Genomic DNA, 17126 nt, shown 5'->3' with positions numbered 1-17126 from the left:
ACGGAACCTCGACAGAGCTATGCTAAAAACATTAGCTCTGCACCTACGCCAGCTCTCATCTGCTCATCACGACCCGTGCTCACCTGCGTTCCAGCGATCGACGGTACGACGAAGGACTTCACCCGATCACCGATGCGGTCGGCGGCCCGGAAACGGAGGAAGTCAAGGTGAGGTCGGCGGCTAGCGCGTCTGCTATCCATCTCAAAGTCCTCCTGGTTGTGTTGCTGTAGTCCGCCGCTAATACACCGATCCCACCCCACCTACAACTTTCTTCTTTGCAGTCTCCATTGTTCATTAAACAAATTGCAAAAGATTCACCAACACAGATGTCCAGAATACTGTGGAATTTTGAGATGAAAACAGAGCTTTTTGTATTGGATTCAATGGGCTCCGAATACTTCCGCTTCAACCGTTGACGTCACGCGCAAACGTCATCATATCGAAACGTTTTCAGCCGGAAGTTTGCCGGGAAATTTAAAATGTCACTTTATAAGTTAACCCGGCCGTATTGGCATGTGTTGCAATGTTAAGATTTCATCATTGATATATAAACTATCAGACTGCGTGGTCCGTAGTAGTAGGTTTCAGTAGGCCTTTAACTTGTCTGACTACCTCAGTTAAAGCAAACAAGTTACATTTTGTAGTTTTGGTTAATTGCATTAAAATGCTCACATTATTGGACTTGTTTGTGCTGTGAAGGTCATGTAATGTATAATTTGTAACCTTTTTCACAACTTAGAGCTGAGTTAATATAGAATGATTTTTTAGTTTTCACACAACATGGTTGTATGCATTTCTTGCTCTATTATTGTCGTTGTCTACTTCAGTGTTTTTCAACCTTTTTTGAGCCAAGGCACATTTTTTTAATTAAAAAAATACAGAGGCACACCACCAGCAGAAAAGGTTAAAAAATTTAACTCCACCAGGTTGTCGTGCCTTATTTTGAGTTTGTTGTTGTTTCCTGTGTGTCGTGCTTTAGTCCCTGTCTTGCGCTGTTATTTTGGTGACCCTTCCTGTTTTGTTGGTGTTCTCCTGTAGCAGCTTCACGCCTTCCTTTGAGTGCTATTGCCCGCACCTGCTTTGTTTTCGCAATCAAGACTATTTGAGTTGTGCGTACGCTATCCTTCTTTGTGGGGACATTGTTGATTGTCATGTCATGTACGGGATGGGCTTTGTGGACGCCGTCTTTGCTCCACACGCTGTAAGTTTTTGCTGTCGTCCAGCATCCTGTTTTTGTTGACTTTGTAGCCAGTTTAGTTTTACTTTTGTTTTACATAGCCATTCCTATGCTTCAGTGCCTTTTAATCATTTTTGGTTTAAGCGTTACATACCTTTTTACCTGCACACTGTCTCCCGCCGTGCTCTGCATATTGGGATCACGACAAACCATCCTCGACGCGTTCCGACTTCTACAAAGCAATGAACTACCTGCTGCCACCTACTGGTATGGAGTATTACAATATTACCCTGCCAAGCGCTACACAGCACAGGCACTAGACAACGGCACATTATTATGATTATTGATTTGCAAAAAATATTTTTTGGACCAATTAGGTTAAGTTACATAATGTCCCACGGCACACCAGGCAATATCTCACGGCACACTAGTGTGCCGCGGCACAGTGGTTGAAAATCACTGGTCTACTTAACTTGTCTGGCTACCTCAGTGAAATCAAAAAAAGTTAAGTTTTGTCTTTTTGTTAATTTGTTATGATAGCCACAGTTATAAGGCTAGATATGCTTAATGAAAGGTGACTGGGGTGTTGTGAAACAAACAAAATATTTTCCTTTAATTTATTATCCTTATATTAATGTGGAACAGTTTTGTTAATAAATGAGTGAAATTGACATTTTGAGGTTGCGTGTATTTATATCACGTTATGCAGTTTACAAGCACAAATACGGTGTGAATCAATCCGTGCTGTTCAATGTCATTGAGTGCTGTAAGTAAGAAAAAGAACAATACATTTGAAAAACAACACAAATGGCGACATGTTTGCAAACACCAATGACTTTGAATAGTCACACTGCTTAATTTTCTATGCCCCATTCAGTTAATGATAAACTGCTGGTTCAATGTTAGGCTTAGGTTTTAGCAGATTTTCTGTATTTTTTCTACAGACAGTATTTGGTGACCTCAAACAACAAGGCTATGGATTGATTCACACTGGTTTTCGCTTTTTGAAGGGTACTGGAAAATTGATCTTGAAAGTCCTTAAAAAGTGCTTGAATTCTGCCATGGAAAAGGTGTACGAACCCTGATACTTGCGAAAGAGACTCAGACGTGTAAGAAAATAAGACATGCACCGTTATCAGCTCAGTATTAAAGGTGTTTGTTTTTAGATTTTATTCAACAAATTAACATGTATTTACCATAAACAAAATTTTATCGCAATTTTACTACTAATATAACTATGAATATAACACAGATAATTGGTATCAGTGATAGATTTCTGTTTAACTAATGATTTGGTGTATTTCAGCTCGCCACTGGTAGAGTATTGCAGAAAATGCTGAAGCAGGATCTAAGCAATAAAAAACTCTTGTGGTTCCAAAAGCGGAACCAGCAAAAGTTATTTTACTGGCTTCCATTTTGAGTCATGGAGTCTATACAAAATGGTTGTGAATCATGGGAACCTTTTAGTTCCTGAAAAAATTACTAGCAAATAAGTGTTTTTGGCAATTTCTTTTTCCTTCCGGTTTCAGCACAAATCGGCACCCATGAAACATTTTTTCACATTTGGTCGTAAAGGTGTGAGAGTAAGTGTAGCTTGGTGGTGACAATCAGACTGGCGTGTGCTTTCAATGTTTTCTCTCTTTTATTGGAGACGGAAGGCAAAGACACACATTTCACTTCAGTTTTCTCACAGACCCCCCACCCCCACCCCCACCCCCACCCTCCCTCTGCCCACCACTCGCTATCTACAAAGTACTTCCTGTTCCTTCTCAAAAGCAAGAGCTACATCCATCGTATGTGTTAGAAACAGTTATTAAAAAATATAGAAATAAAAATGTACAACATACACTTGATATATATAATATAATTTTTGCTCTTATTTTTTTTTTACAGCGGTAAAAATACTAAGCGTAAAAAAATGGGCCTAATTCATTACTAGGAGTCTTTTTTTTTTTTTTTTTTTGTCGGAATTTGTCAACTTAAATACACAACAGAGATAGAGAGGATGCGTTCAGGCACTTGTAAATTGGCTCTGAAAGGACACACAAACACCGGACGCAAAAAACCCCCACAAACACACTTTCCAATCTGATTGTCTTTCTCGCTGATAGACGACACCGCTGAAGCGCAGGAATCAACTGGATGTAACGCCATCTTCATTTTGTCCCCACAGACACAGTGGATGCAGGATCAGGAGACGGGGAACGGGATGTGGTGTAAACACACACACACACACTTGTCAAGGACATACACAAAGTGGGGCACAGGACAGGATGCGTGAGACGGACGCGACCACAGAAGGAAAAAGGACATCCTCAGGCATTCTGGATTTTGACTACAGTAAGTGACATTTCCTTGGCACAACAATCACATTGGGAGGTTTGTTTCCTGGACTTCAGCTGTTTATTCTGAAAAAAACACCCTTGTCCTTTTCGAAACGGGATACTATAAATATCTTGCCTTTTTAGAAAAAAAAAAATCAGTCACAGATCAAACGGTTTTCAGTTCTTTGACTTTATTAAACTAATCTGGTGTTAAAACGAATAGTGAAATATTTGTTTTAGGGCCTAGCATAACGCAAAGCTAGCATCGCTTAGCATAGTGTTTAGCGTGTTTTTTTAAAAATTCAGATTAGGACAGGTAGGTAATTAAGGGATTAATTGTTGACTTTGCTGGGAAACGTCCTGTTCTTAAAAGTAACGAAAAGTGAGATCAACCGCCTGCAGTGTGTGCAGTAGCTTGTATTCTCAGGGCATTCAATCAATCGCAACTGGACTGTTTGGTTCGTCTTAGAAGACGTTTCGCCTCTGGATGGGAAGCGAAACGTCTTCTAAGACAAACCGAAAAGTACAGTTGTGATCGATATAATTCCCCTGAGAATTCAATGACCTGGATGAATGGGAACATCTATAGACAATAGCCTGTATTTTTAGGCACAGAAAACCAAGCAAAAATGATTTAAGCGTCGCACAACAAAAGGATGATTCTCTGGTTACTGTTGGGCCGTCCGGACCTCCAAAAGCGTGAAAATTCAGTTTGTTTGGATTCCTGTTAGCTGCTCCAGTGGTGTGACCGCTGGCTTTGCACACAGGAGCCGATTGTACGTCGCAGGTAAGTCTTATTGAGAGCTTGTATTTAACGGGGGAGTTCAAACCGAGTTTATGCGGCCGATTGCTTTTAGATGTAACCGCGCTTGGTATGAATTCCATGACGGACATCTTCATTTGGGGCGTCTCACGCTCTGAGTGGTTAAGGCAAGACTGGCAACGCTGCTAACAGTGACACAAACTGGTGGAAAGGAATTCAAAGAATGGCAAGAGTTCCAGATTTTGGTGATTTGAGGCACCGATTGGAATAGTCGTCGGAAAAGAGCATGGAGGCACCGTCTCGTTTGTTAGTGACTGAACCACAAACCAGCATCTTTTCTCTGTTGTTAAATAAATAGATTTGAAAAGTAACATTTTTGGGATGTTTGATTAGGAGGAGGACTCGTACGTGAACTTCATTCCACTCATCCATTCACCCACGCATGCAGAGGTGTAGTGTCTTCATTGAAAGTGTGACGTGATACTGAAATAGGAACATAAAGACGAGAACCAGGAGAAAATAATTCAAGTTCTTTGATACCAAGTCAGTGTACAAAGTATAAAGTACCTGCATATGTGATACATATAGGTCGGCTATAAAACAAACGAAAAAAAGGCCCCCTGAGTGCTCTCTCTTTGTCTCGCCAAAAACGGAGCACTAAAATTGCCACGTAGAAAGACGAGAGATCCGTCTGCCATTAGGGGGAGCTTATCTTCCCAGGCCGTGCTTAGAAAATGCACAGACCGTTTCTTTTTATTTTTTTACATTTTTTGGCTTATCGGCAGAGAGAGCTGCAGCCCCTCCGTTTTTGTCCTCCTCAAGTCTTTGACTGTGCTTGCGTTGGGTTATGGTTTTTCCATTTCCTCTGAAGGGTTTCTGAACCGGGAGGCTCAGCTCAGGGACTTGTGTCGGCCTCCGCAACAGCCGCAAGCCAGCCCTGCCCGATGGCAAGCGTGAAGGGGCGGGTAAAGGCAGAGGCAGGGAGCCACCAGGGATAACCCCAGTAGGGCTAACCAGCGGGTGCCCAATCTGCCACCCTCGCCCCCGTCACAGGAGCAGGGGTCCGAGTAGTCCCCTTCCGGGTCGGACATGCAGTGGTATAGCATGGTGTCTGCCAGCCACATGCAGCTGACCCGCTGGATGCAGCCCCGCACGGGGTCCGGAGCATCCTGGCATTGGCCCCTCCTGTTTTCGGAGATGTAAAAGCCTTCGCCGCAATGCTCGCACTGAGCGCGCTCCAGTCCATCCTGCTTGCGTCCCTTCCCGCCATTGGTGGACGGAGAGGAGCTTGGCAGAAAGGAACGAGGCTGGGTGGAGACCACAGAGAAGCCTTGGCGATACGACCCGTCGTGGCCCTTACTGGGAAAGGGTCCTAAGGCTGGGTCAGAGTCTGAGGGCGACAGGGCTGGCGCCAGGGGATAGGTGTAGTCGTGCTTCTGCGTCTCCGTTTTGGCAAAATGGACATAGGATTCAGAATCTTCCATCTGGATGAACTTGTCACGCACCGTGGCGTGTCGGTAGTCCTCGTAGCCTGTGAGCCAGGAGCGATCTGACGGCCGCACGTGCAGTCGATCGCTGGCTCGCTCCCACATACGCTCCCGTGGGTTGATGCGGACGATTTCCTCATCCTCTTGGAAGGTAACATGGGGAAGTCGAGACAGAGGCTGAAGGACAACAGAGTACAACGTTAACACAACTGGACAACAAACCGCTAGCGGAACGCTCCAACATGACCATACAGACCTGGTCCAATAAGTAGTGGTCTGAAAGCCGATACGTGTCGTGGAGGTTGTGACGATATCCCAGCATGCACCTGTGTCTCTGCGGAAGAGGAGAAGACTCGAGCGGCTGCAGGCAGCTCTCCAGCTTTTGGGAGGAGTTGGATGAGCTGTCGGTGGCGTTCTGGGGACGACAAAAAAAAATACAGGATGCGTCTGAGAGCCGCGTTTTCATAGGACACAACAAACGGTCACTAGGAGGGGACACCTCTCTTGGACAAACAAAAACAGGAAACACTGGCTCCACTCTGATTGGAGAAAAACAGGAAAGGAGAGCTTTGTTTTTCAAACGTTTGCTTCCTCAATTGGAGTGGGTGCAAAGTTGAGCCGCATCTGCCCTCGAACTTTAAGGACTGAAGAAACCATCGTGTCTAAAATCACTTGGGGAAATTCCACCGTATCGAGAGTGTTTCTGGACAAATGGTTACCATGGCTATACAGTCAAAGGGATTAGGGAGTTTTTAGAATCCTTTACAGTCTCTGGTACTGTTACACCTCTGTCCACAAAGCTTCTTTTCAGCCTGGTGGAGGAGCGATGGAGTCAGAGCAGTAGAAAAACACATCCGATTAAAGAGTAAAGCTTTTTAAAACAGCAAAAAACTGATTTACTTCACAAAGGCTTTGGCAAGGATTAGCATTTACTAACACCACATTCTCTGGGAATTGATTTCATGCTAGAAGCTCTGGAGGAAATTCCCTAAGGCAGGGGCCCTCAACCAGCAGGTCGTGACCTAGTACTGAGTCCGTAGAGGCAAAAAACCATTCGGATGCAGTTGAACAATCACATACACCTTTTAAAAGAGGCATTGCATTGTTTTCCTCTCAAAATAATCATTCTGAATGGATATGTACTGCATTTGAGAAATGTGTTTTTATTTCATTTAATGAGAATATTTAATCAATGGTTTTAACACTGACGTTACCGCGAGGTTAAAGTTGAGTGCGAATGCTGTTGATCAACAAGAGCTGAAAAACGACCAGTGAGGATAGTAGGAAGGATAGAGGTGGGAAAAATTATTGATTCTCTCCAGTATTTTAATGTGGCAAAAAAATATAAAATATCAGTCCGCTTCGACTTAAAGACAGCATAGGTCCAATAATGATGGTTAATAATAAATGGGTTAGTCTTTTTTATACCTACCATTGTTCTCTGTGTAATTTCACTTGATCAAGCCTTTTCTAAGGGTCCACTCTACAAAATAATAAAAGTCTGTATGATTTGTAATGATATCGTATCGGATCAAGGGGTTCTGGGTATTTGTTCTGTTGTGTTTATGTTGTGTTACGGTGCGGATGTTCTCCCGAAATGTTTGTCATTCTTGTTTGGTGTGGGTTCACAGTGTGGCGCATATTTGTAACAGTGTTAAAGTTGTTTATAGGGCCACCCTCAGTGTGACCTGTATGGCTATTGACCAAGTATGCTTTTTTTTTTTTTTTGTCCTGTCCAGCTTCTCAGGCAAATCATATAGTTGATGTAGATGCCCATATCGGCTGTTCAGATTTACTTTACAAAAGAGAAGTGTAGGATACTTCTCTTGTTGCCTTATTTGTATTTGACTTTATTAAATGTATTTATATTATCATTTGGTGCAGCCGGGCCGGAGCAGGAGGGGATAGAAAGAGGAAACAAAGGAAGACAGAGGGGGGAATTGTGGGGACAAGAGGGGGATTAGACAGAGAGACAAAAACAACAACAGCAAACACAACAACAACAACAATAGAGCAACATCAGCAAATACGACATGTACAAATATGATGGTAAAAGTAATAGCAAATAAGCAGTTAGCGAATATAAAAAATAATACAGAAATGACAATGAGCATTATTACACTACAAATGGAGCAATACAAATACCAATAGAAATAGCGCTATTGATAATGAACAATACCAATACTTTACCTTTATTATCAACAATACAGTTGTTCAAATGCAACAATACATATATGTAATGATAACTTGAGATACGAAAGAATGCAGAAAAATGGAGGGGAAGAAAAAGAAGCAACCTACATTAACCTTGTAGATTGTTATAGTAACAATAGGTTAAGCTTTGTCAGAGTGCCATGTGTTATACCCAGTTTACCTTAGGGCAACAACATTAATATATGTTTGATGAAACGTGATTATGTGCATGAGTGTATGTGTGCATATGTACTTGTATATGTACAGTATGTGTATATCTGTGTTTGTACAGTGAATGTATATGTACAGTATGTGTATATGTATGCTTTGCATTCACTTGTGTGTGTGAAAAGCCGTAGATATTGTGATAGGACCGGCACGCAAAGGCAGTGCCTTTAAGGTTTATTAGCGCTCTGTACTTCTCCCTACGTCCGTGTACCACTCCGTACAGCGGCGTTTTAAAAAGTCATACATTTTACTTTTTGAAACCGATACCGATAATTTCCGATATTACATTTTAAAGCATTTATCGGCCGATAATATCGGCAGTCCGATATTATCGGACATCTCTAGTACTCGGTATATATCCCTACACTCGTGTCGACAAAAACTGTAGACATACAAATTTTCATAATGGGAAATAGTAGTCGACCTTCTACATTTATCTGAACAGCGCCTTATGCGTAGACACGTTGACAAGTTAAATTCACTTTCCTTGTTTTTCTTGTACATTTACCACTGAAGCTTGTTGCACCTTGTGCGCACACGCCGCCCGTATCCTGTCCCCTTTCCGCTTTAAGACTCTCAGGGCGCCATTCCAAGTCAAATCTTGGCCAGACACCACACACAGTCTGGCCACGGATGCCTCAGTCAGATCGATTTCAGACAGCCACACTGGAGGTCAGCCTTCGCTCTCACTATAGAGGGGCCTCGCAGTGTCCAGCTGATAGGCACATGTTTGTGGCTTGTGTTTGGTTTGGCAGGATTACATTTGGATGTCTTTGTAGGACCATTTGTAGACTTATTAATGAAGGAAAATAAAGTAGCAGGATGTGTCTGACTTACAACACTTCCAAAGTGTCCCTTGGCCGTCAAAGACTGGTGCACAGTACTGTACATACACCGTCAAAAAGTGTTTCAAGTCCAGCTTTGGTTCTGGGAATAACGCCAAGATACTTTTTCAAAACAAAACTTGGTTAATAGTTAGACATCAGAGGTAAACAAAAGCGCGGAAACCAAGATTCAAGGTCAGGCCAGCTTTTCTCAGGCTCAACATGGTTCATCCCGACATTTTCTGGAAACTTCTTGAAACCGCTTCTACTGCACGTGTGTTATTGAGCAAGACTCTGAAGCCAAACACAACTTCACTGTAAAAACAAGCACGATTGAATATTTTTAATTGAGAGTGAGGCAGGGCTTGGCGGCATACCGCTATTATAGTTAAAGGTGCCATATGTAATAATGTGGCCAGACATGGTACTGCAATCACGGTCAAAATGTTGTAGTCCCCTCCTTCTCTCCCTGACTGAGGTTGCCAGATACGCAGTCAAATCCAGCTCAATCAACTGGACTACTCCAAGGAACTTCAAACTTCCACTGCCTCTTACTAGGAGTTGAGGTGCTGGGACCATAAAAGCTGAATAGACAAGCATTTTGTCAATAAGAAATCTCTAACCTCTAACCAATACATTTTACACAGAAATTAGGCTATTATCAGGAAGAAGTACGTCATGCCTGCGAACAATATCACAACAAATGGCAATCATATGGTTATTGTCAGTACTATCAGAAAACAAAGACTAAAATAAGCTACAACCAACGATAGCAATGGTTATACTGGTGAAAATAAGTAGAGCATGCTTAGCAGCCTAATGTACGCCCAAAACTAAAGAGGAGACATTTTACCAAGGTTTGCCTATAGGCTCCACGAATGAGGAATTATTTTATCATGTTGATTTGGCTGTCTCCATACGTTTCACATTGCCATGATGACAGCCGTGCTAATGTTGGAACCCATTTCCTCAGCGTATCAGCACATTGAGAACTAAATAGGCACTGACACTACCCATATCCACATAGGTTTTATTTGTCGAAAATATATTTTGCCCTGTCTTTTCACATACACATCGACATACAGGCTAACGGGCATATATTTCCCCCGTTAGCCTGTATGTCGATGTGTCATTGACCAGGCTAGCATGCTAAGCAGTACACTAGGAGCGCCATCGCACCAAGCATTTGTTGCACAAACATACTAGCTTTGTTAGACAAGATCATAGACTGTATTGGACAATATACTTTTACATACAAAATGTCCATTTCCATTTATTACAATGTAATAAGAAAACGTAAATGCCTGATTTACCTATCAAGGAGGAAATAAGCAAGTTTGGCGTCAGATGAAAAAATCTTCTCCGTCTTCAATCGTCTACATCTTTCAAAAGCATCCCTGATACAAATCCTCATTTTGTTGTTCCTGGCTTTATCGTGAATAAGTTGAGAATCGTAACGACGCCTTTTAGATTTACTAAGGTCTGACATGTTTAGTAACTTTACCAGATGAAGAGGGTGGTGCGTAACTGGCAACCTGGATGTGACACACTCGCAGACTTTCTAATTGGTCAAACGGTAGAGGGCGGGACATCGAAATGAAAACAAGATTGTGGGGCTGTAAATCTAATTTTGAAATGAGAATAACCCGGCTAACCACGGTTATCAGTTATAGAGGTACTCGAAAAGAATATGATTCATTAATGCCTTGTGACGTATCAGGGCCATTTAATGATGACTTGACATGAAATTATTACACATGGCTCCTTTTAATACCGGTATAATTTAGAAAGAGATATATATTTGAGACTATACCGCCATACCAGTATATTTCGATGTGCCTTTCTTACGGCCGTTTGCTCTTCTATGCGCTTGGTGGGCGAAGCACAGGGCATTCTATTTGGCTCAACCCCGCCCCATCGTGTTTACGTAGACTTCTGTGAAGCACAATGACTCAACACAAACTTTATCTCTCCTTGTAGCGACTTTATCAATAATCTCATGAGTTTATGTTGTTCAGTTCTGTTGGCGATTTAGCACAGTAGCTAGCGCGGCTTCTCTCTGCTGCTCTCTCGGTGTGTCAAATTTTTAGCTACTCCTCAGCTTGAAACTGTCTCTCCCCATAGCCTGTGCGGACTAACCGAGAAAAGCGGCCAGGTGGCTGAAGATTAGCTTTAAACTTTAACAGCCAGCGGCTTTTACCGCAGTGAGCATAGAAGCTCTGTCTATCCCCGCGCAAGCGTGAGGCTATAAACCTACTCGACTCGTTAGTAAGGAATTTCCGCAAAGTAACAAAAATTAGGAGGAAAAAATATGATTACAAAGTCAAATGACCTGGTGTGGTAATATTTCAGCTTCAAATCAGATGGGCAATATGAGCCCATCAACACGGACAAACAAGCAGAAATGCCATGATGGCAACAAACAAAAAGACAACGTCCGACCTCGTTTTTCTGAGTGGGAAAAAAATGCATTTTAAAATGTTCAATATTTATTTATGTTAAATTTTTGCTTGCAAAGAGAGTCCGTTTTAATTTTTGCTTATTTATTAGGATAAAGTTATTTACCTTCCAATTACAGTAGAATGCTAAACAATTATACAGTAATTAGAAATACAACTTTATTTCCTTTTAAATGGTTACTTGCATTAATATATATTATGATTACATTACATAATAAACACTGTATAGTTATTATCGATTATTTCTTTAGTTTAAGAGCATGATGTAGACAAAAGCTCTGAGTCGGTCTGCATAAAGCCACATGTTTTTAAAGTAAATGATTTGTTCTAATGTGTGGCAGGCACCTTTAGACAAGAATATGTTGGATAACAGTGTAAAAGTAGCATGTAGCACTTGATATTTTTGCAGTTTTGTGTATAAATTATAGAAATTGCAAATCAAATTGCAATTTTGGAGAGAGAAATTGTAATTAGTTTATTTTTCCAAAATCGTGCAGCTCCACTTCTCACAAACAAAAACTAAAGCGAATAACTTTATTTTGGTGCCATTCCGCTTTTCTCGTTTGACTGGGGCATCAAATTGTGAGTAAGAAATAATTTTAGTGTCCATGTTTTTAAAACATTGTTTTACCCGCATCAGATTATGTGTTATTGTTTTATATCCACCCTCGGAAGTTATTCCGAATCATGATCACACATGTTCACCTCTTGTGCTTAGATCCCTCCAATCTGGCCCATGGAGAGGCTTCAAACCAACTCTATGGATTATTTGCCAGATTTATATGACCCAGATTTGTTTGTATGTGTGTCTGCTGAAGCTATACCCGTTATATCCTGGCTGCTCCCCGCATGGATACTGCCACGCTGAGAATTTCCCCCTTGCTTTCTTACAAAGCCCTCGTGGAGCAGTCAGCCAAAAATAACAAAACATACTGCCTCGACTGCAGGCTCCGCCCCCCTGGAGAAGACATTACCCGGAGTTGGGAGGAGGAGGTGGAGCCGAGCCTATGCTGGCCTCTAAGGCTGCGACTAATTTGAAACAGGATCAGACTCCAGCCAGCTCCAACTTTGCACAAGGATTCGGAGTCAAGTAAGAATCGGAAATGAGGGTTGAGGTGATATTTTTGGACATTTTCCCTATGTGTGCTCAAGGCTGGATGTTTTCAAGTTACTTTCCGACACAAAACTTTAACAAGCCCTCCTGGGATGAGCCCAGGATTGCCCCAATAGCTTCCACCTCCCTCCCTCCCCGTTGTGAGCGAGCCAAAATAGAGACAGCGAGAGGAGACGTTCCGAAGGGAGGGCTTGGGTTATGTTTAGGTTTGTCCAACGAGGAATAATTTAGGGAAGTATGTCCATCCTCCCCCTCTCGCACAACATCCACCTCTCCCGGCCCCCCCACATGACTGTAAATCTGCTTCCACATTTTGCGCGAGCCCTGCCGCCACGCTGCTAACTTTGGGGGAGGTCATTAACGAGGGCTAAAAGGAACAGCGGCACCATGTATGCCACGCTTATGTCGCACCCGGCAGTGGGACAGGCGGACACAAGACAGAAAATGGGACAAAGTGGACCAGCAGACTTGAGGCGAGACGAGAAATTTTGGATTATTTGGTGCCTAACATAAAAGTTGTGTTTGGTTATTTAGGTCAGGGGTTAAGAACCCCTGGCCTAACTTTTTTGACCTCAGGGCCAAACTTTTCCACTAGAGAAGGGCTCGGAGCCCACTCAAATATTAACACAGGGGTGTCAAAAAAATATTGATTGTTTTTTTTTGTTACGATTCTTTATCGATTCAAAAATATCAAAAATCTATTTAATTTTTTTTTTTAATCTGTTCTGTCCATCCACTCAAGCAAATCATATTGTTGATGTAAATGCCCTTACCGGTACTTCCTGTACAGATTTACTTTAGACCAGTGGTTCTTAACCTTGTTGGAGGTACCGAACCCCACCGGTTTCATAAGCGCATTCACCGTACCCTTCTTTAGTGAAACATAAAATGTTTGTTTTTTTAAAATTCAAGACTAAGTTATGTTTTTTTACTGGTGCACACAATGAAGCGTGCATGAACACCACCTTGTTCAAAGAACAAAACCAACACAGTGCATGAACTCACAACAAATTACACACCTGCAAATCAGTGTGACTTCCGCTGTTGCCTTTGAGAGACCAGTTCAGATATGTGTGGCTTCACCTTGGCAAGTGCCACTCTCAAGTGATTGATTGATTGATTGATTTTCACAGCAAAGTCTGTTCCTTTTCTTCGTTTTCCACCGGGCTATACAATATTAGTACACAGCTCATGAAAAACATTATTTTTTGTTATTGTCATTGTAGGTGGGCCAAAACACTTGTATTAGAAAATAATATCATGGAAATGACTGCTGTCATTTGATTATAATAATAAAACATTTAACTTGTTATTTAGTCAGGTTTGGGACAGGTGTGCTGCTGCTGTGGCCACAGTACATGTGCACATCTGATGTTGCTCACATGTGCTCCACTGAATGCTCAATTACTTTTTTGAGTTTGCTCACGCATATGGAAAATTAGAGGGAACATTGGGGGTATCCATAATACCCCGATAGGGAAAAGATTTTATTTACATGATGAGTCGGGTGTGTCTTGACCTCCGTGGCGGACGCTCCGCCGAACCCCTGAGGCTGACTCACCGAACCCCTAGGGTTCTACCGAACCCAGGTTAAGAACCACTGCTTTAGACAAAAGACAAGTGTGGGATACTTCTCTTGTTGACTTATTAGTATTTGACTTTATTAAATGTTTGGGAAGCATTTTATTAAACAAAACCAGTTTTCTTTTAAATAACATACAGATTGATGAGAGCTGTTTATCTATTTTATGGAGGATTGTAGTTAATTATAAAACTCTCATCGAATGTTATGAAAAAATTATAGATTTTGAATCGAGAATCGTTTTGAATCGAGAATCAATTCTGAATTGAATCGTTGCCCCCAAGAACTGAATCAAATCGAATTGTTTGGTGCCCAAAGATTCACAGCCCTAGTAATCTTTAGTTCCTACCTGTTGTTTACGTACATCCGAATAGGGAACGAACGAGGGTTGAAAAGAAAAGATAAGTGCGGCGAAGGACTACTGCCATTCTGTCGAGGTGACTTTTCCCATTTTATCCACAACTTCTTCGCTCTCTGCCGCACTCATTTTTACTTACTCTTCTCACTCCATTCAGAAAATGAACAGCGAGACAGCAAGATGGTGCAACCAATATGACAGTGTTTTGCGATTGGCAGTTCATCGTTTCCCTCTTATTGCTCACTGATCACTTCCTGTTTTGCCAAAATCGCCAGTGCCTTTGTTCAGTGTTTTTCAACCTTTTCTGAGCTAAGGCACATTTTTTTTCATTGAAAAAATCTTGAGGCACACCACCAGCAGAAAACATTAAAAACTGAAACTCAACAACCAATATTGACAGTAAAAACTCGTTCTCGCAATTGTTGGATATGAATTCAAACCATCACTATAGCTCTTGTCTCAAAGTAGGTGTACTGTCTTATTTGGAGTTTTTTGGTGTTTTCCTTTGTTTGATTTTAATTCTTGTCTTGTGCTCCTATTTTGTTGTTGATTGTCATGTCATGTACGGATGTACTTTGTGGACGCTGTCTGCTGCTCCACACGCTGTAAGTCTTTGCTGTCGTTCAGCATTCTGTTTTTGTTTACTTTGCAGCCAGTTCAGTTTTAGCTTCGTTTTGCATAGCCATCCCAAAACTTCAATGCCGTTTCTTAGCGGCACTCGCCTTTCGTTTATTTTTGGTTTAAGCATGAGATACCGTTTTACCTGCACGCTGCCTCCCGCTGTCGTCTGCATATTGTGATCGCGACAAACCATGTTCCCGACATCTACAAAGCAATTAGCTACCTGCTGCCACCTACTGATATGGAAGAGTATTACACTGTTACTCTGCCGATCTCTAGACAGCACTCAACAGCGGCACATTTGCGGATTATACTTACTGGTTTGCAAAAAATATTTTTAACCCAATTAGGTGAAATTACATAATCTCCCACGGCACAAGAGACAATATCTCACGGTACACTAATGTGCCGCGGCACAGTGGTTGAAAAACACTGCCTTTGTTCATGCAACCAAACCTGCTTCATTCTCTTCGGTTTCTTCCGGCCAACAACAACAACAACAATAAATATATATATATATATATATATATATATATATATATATATATATATATATATATATATATATATATATATATATATATATATATTAGAGATGTCCGATAATATCGGACTGCCGATAAATGCTTTAAAATGTAATATCGGAAATTATCGGTATCTGTTTCAAAAAGTAAAATTTATGACTTTTTAAAACGCTGCTGTTCGGAGTGGTACACGGACGTAGGGAGAAGTACAGAGCGCCAATAAACCTTAAAGGCACTGCCTTTGCGTGACAGGCCAATCACATAATATCTACGGTTTTTCACACACACAAGTGAATGCAAGTCATACTTCGTCAACAGCCATACAGGTCACACCGTATAAACAACTTTAACACTGTTACAAATATGCGCCACACTGTGAACCCACACCAAACAAGAATGGCAATGAGAACATCCGCACCGTAACACAACATAAACACAACAGAACAAATACCCAGAACGCCTTGCAGCACTAACTCTTCCGGGACGCTACAATATACACCCCCCACTACACCCCCCCACCCCCACCCACCACCTCAACCCCACCGACCCCCAACCCCGCCCACCTCAACCTCCTCATGCTCTCTCAGGGAGAGCATGTCCCAAATTCTAAGCTGCTGTTTTGAGGCATGTTAAAAAAAATAATGCCCTTTGTGACTTCAATAATAAATATGGCAGTGCCATGTTAGAATTTTTTCCATAACTTGAGTTGATTTATTTTGGAAAACCTTGTTACATTGTTTAATGCATCCAGCGGGGCATCACAACAAAATTAGGCATTATAATGTGTTAATTCCACGACTGTATATTTCGGTATCGGTTGATATCGGAATCGGTAATTAAGAGTTGGACAATATCGGAATATCGGATATCGGCAAAAAAGCCATTATCGGACATCTCTAATATATATATATATATATTTATATATATATATATATATATATATGTGTATATGTATATATATATATGTATATGTATGTATGTATGTCAGACGTTTTATCAAACACATTTTTTATTGATATCGTTACGTGTTTATCGCGGTATATATTGATATAATTTTACTGGCCCAGCCCTCACCGTTCATTATTATTCTTATTGATTGATAGATCGAGGACATTTCTTTGAAAGCACATCCCTACCTTTCCAGCGCATGTGAAAACGCTTGTGAGAAGCCCGTGACAGCGTTGCAGCCCCCCCATTCCGCCTCTCTGTGTGTTTGTGTGCGTCTCTGCGGTGGCGGTACACTCCCAGCAGAGCACCTATTAGTCTTGGCCATCACAGACAGCCAGAGTCAAAAGATGAACCACGAGGCACTTCCTCTCGTAAATCAGCGGCCCCGCACTAAGCTGGGAAACAGCTGCGAGCCGCTCGTTTGGTTGCTGCTCTTTTTAAGCCTCGGGGGAGGGAGGGGGCGGGTGACGGGGGGGTCGCCAGGAGAGAAGGAGGCGGTAGGGTACAGGAAGTAACCTTTTGAC

General features: G+C 41.8%; 1 protein-coding gene and 1 long non-coding RNA gene across 6 annotated transcripts in view; one reads left to right on the top strand and one right to left on the bottom strand.

Moving 5' to 3' along the window:
- Positions 1 to 17126, top strand: part of LOC133657786 (uncharacterized) — a 313085-nt gene that overhangs the window by 7851 nt on the left and 288108 nt on the right. For 4 of the 5 annotated variants that reach the window (XR_009827363.1, XR_009827364.1, XR_009827365.1 and 1 more), the window contains exon 2: positions 3351 to 3517. This is a non-coding gene — a long non-coding RNA (uncharacterized LOC133657786). Of the gene's footprint in view, positions 1 to 3350; positions 3518 to 12402; positions 13431 to 17126 lie in introns of those variants that run through there. The other variant, XR_009827366.1, reaches the window with a different exon arrangement.
- The window catches only part of LOC133657785 (sprouty-related, EVH1 domain-containing protein 2-like), a 64983-nt gene continuing 52867 nt past the window's right edge, over positions 5011 to 17126 (bottom strand). The window contains exons 5-6 of the mRNA XM_062059517.1: positions 6008 to 6166; positions 5011 to 5928 (exon numbers count right to left, since the gene is read on the bottom strand). Coding sequence (XP_061915501.1) covers positions 5155 to 5928; positions 6008 to 6166 — 933 coding nt within the window. The 3' untranslated portion in view covers positions 5011 to 5154. The remainder of the gene's footprint in view (positions 5929 to 6007; positions 6167 to 17126) is intronic.

Source organism: Entelurus aequoreus, linkage group LG09 (genome assembly GCF_033978785.1).
Source record: "Entelurus aequoreus isolate RoL-2023_Sb linkage group LG09, RoL_Eaeq_v1.1, whole genome shotgun sequence".
NCBI classification, from domain to species: domain Eukaryota; kingdom Metazoa; phylum Chordata; class Actinopteri; order Syngnathiformes; family Syngnathidae; genus Entelurus; species Entelurus aequoreus.
The sequence above is the reverse complement of the archived record's forward strand: the minus strand, read 5'-3'. Positions and strand labels throughout refer to the sequence as shown.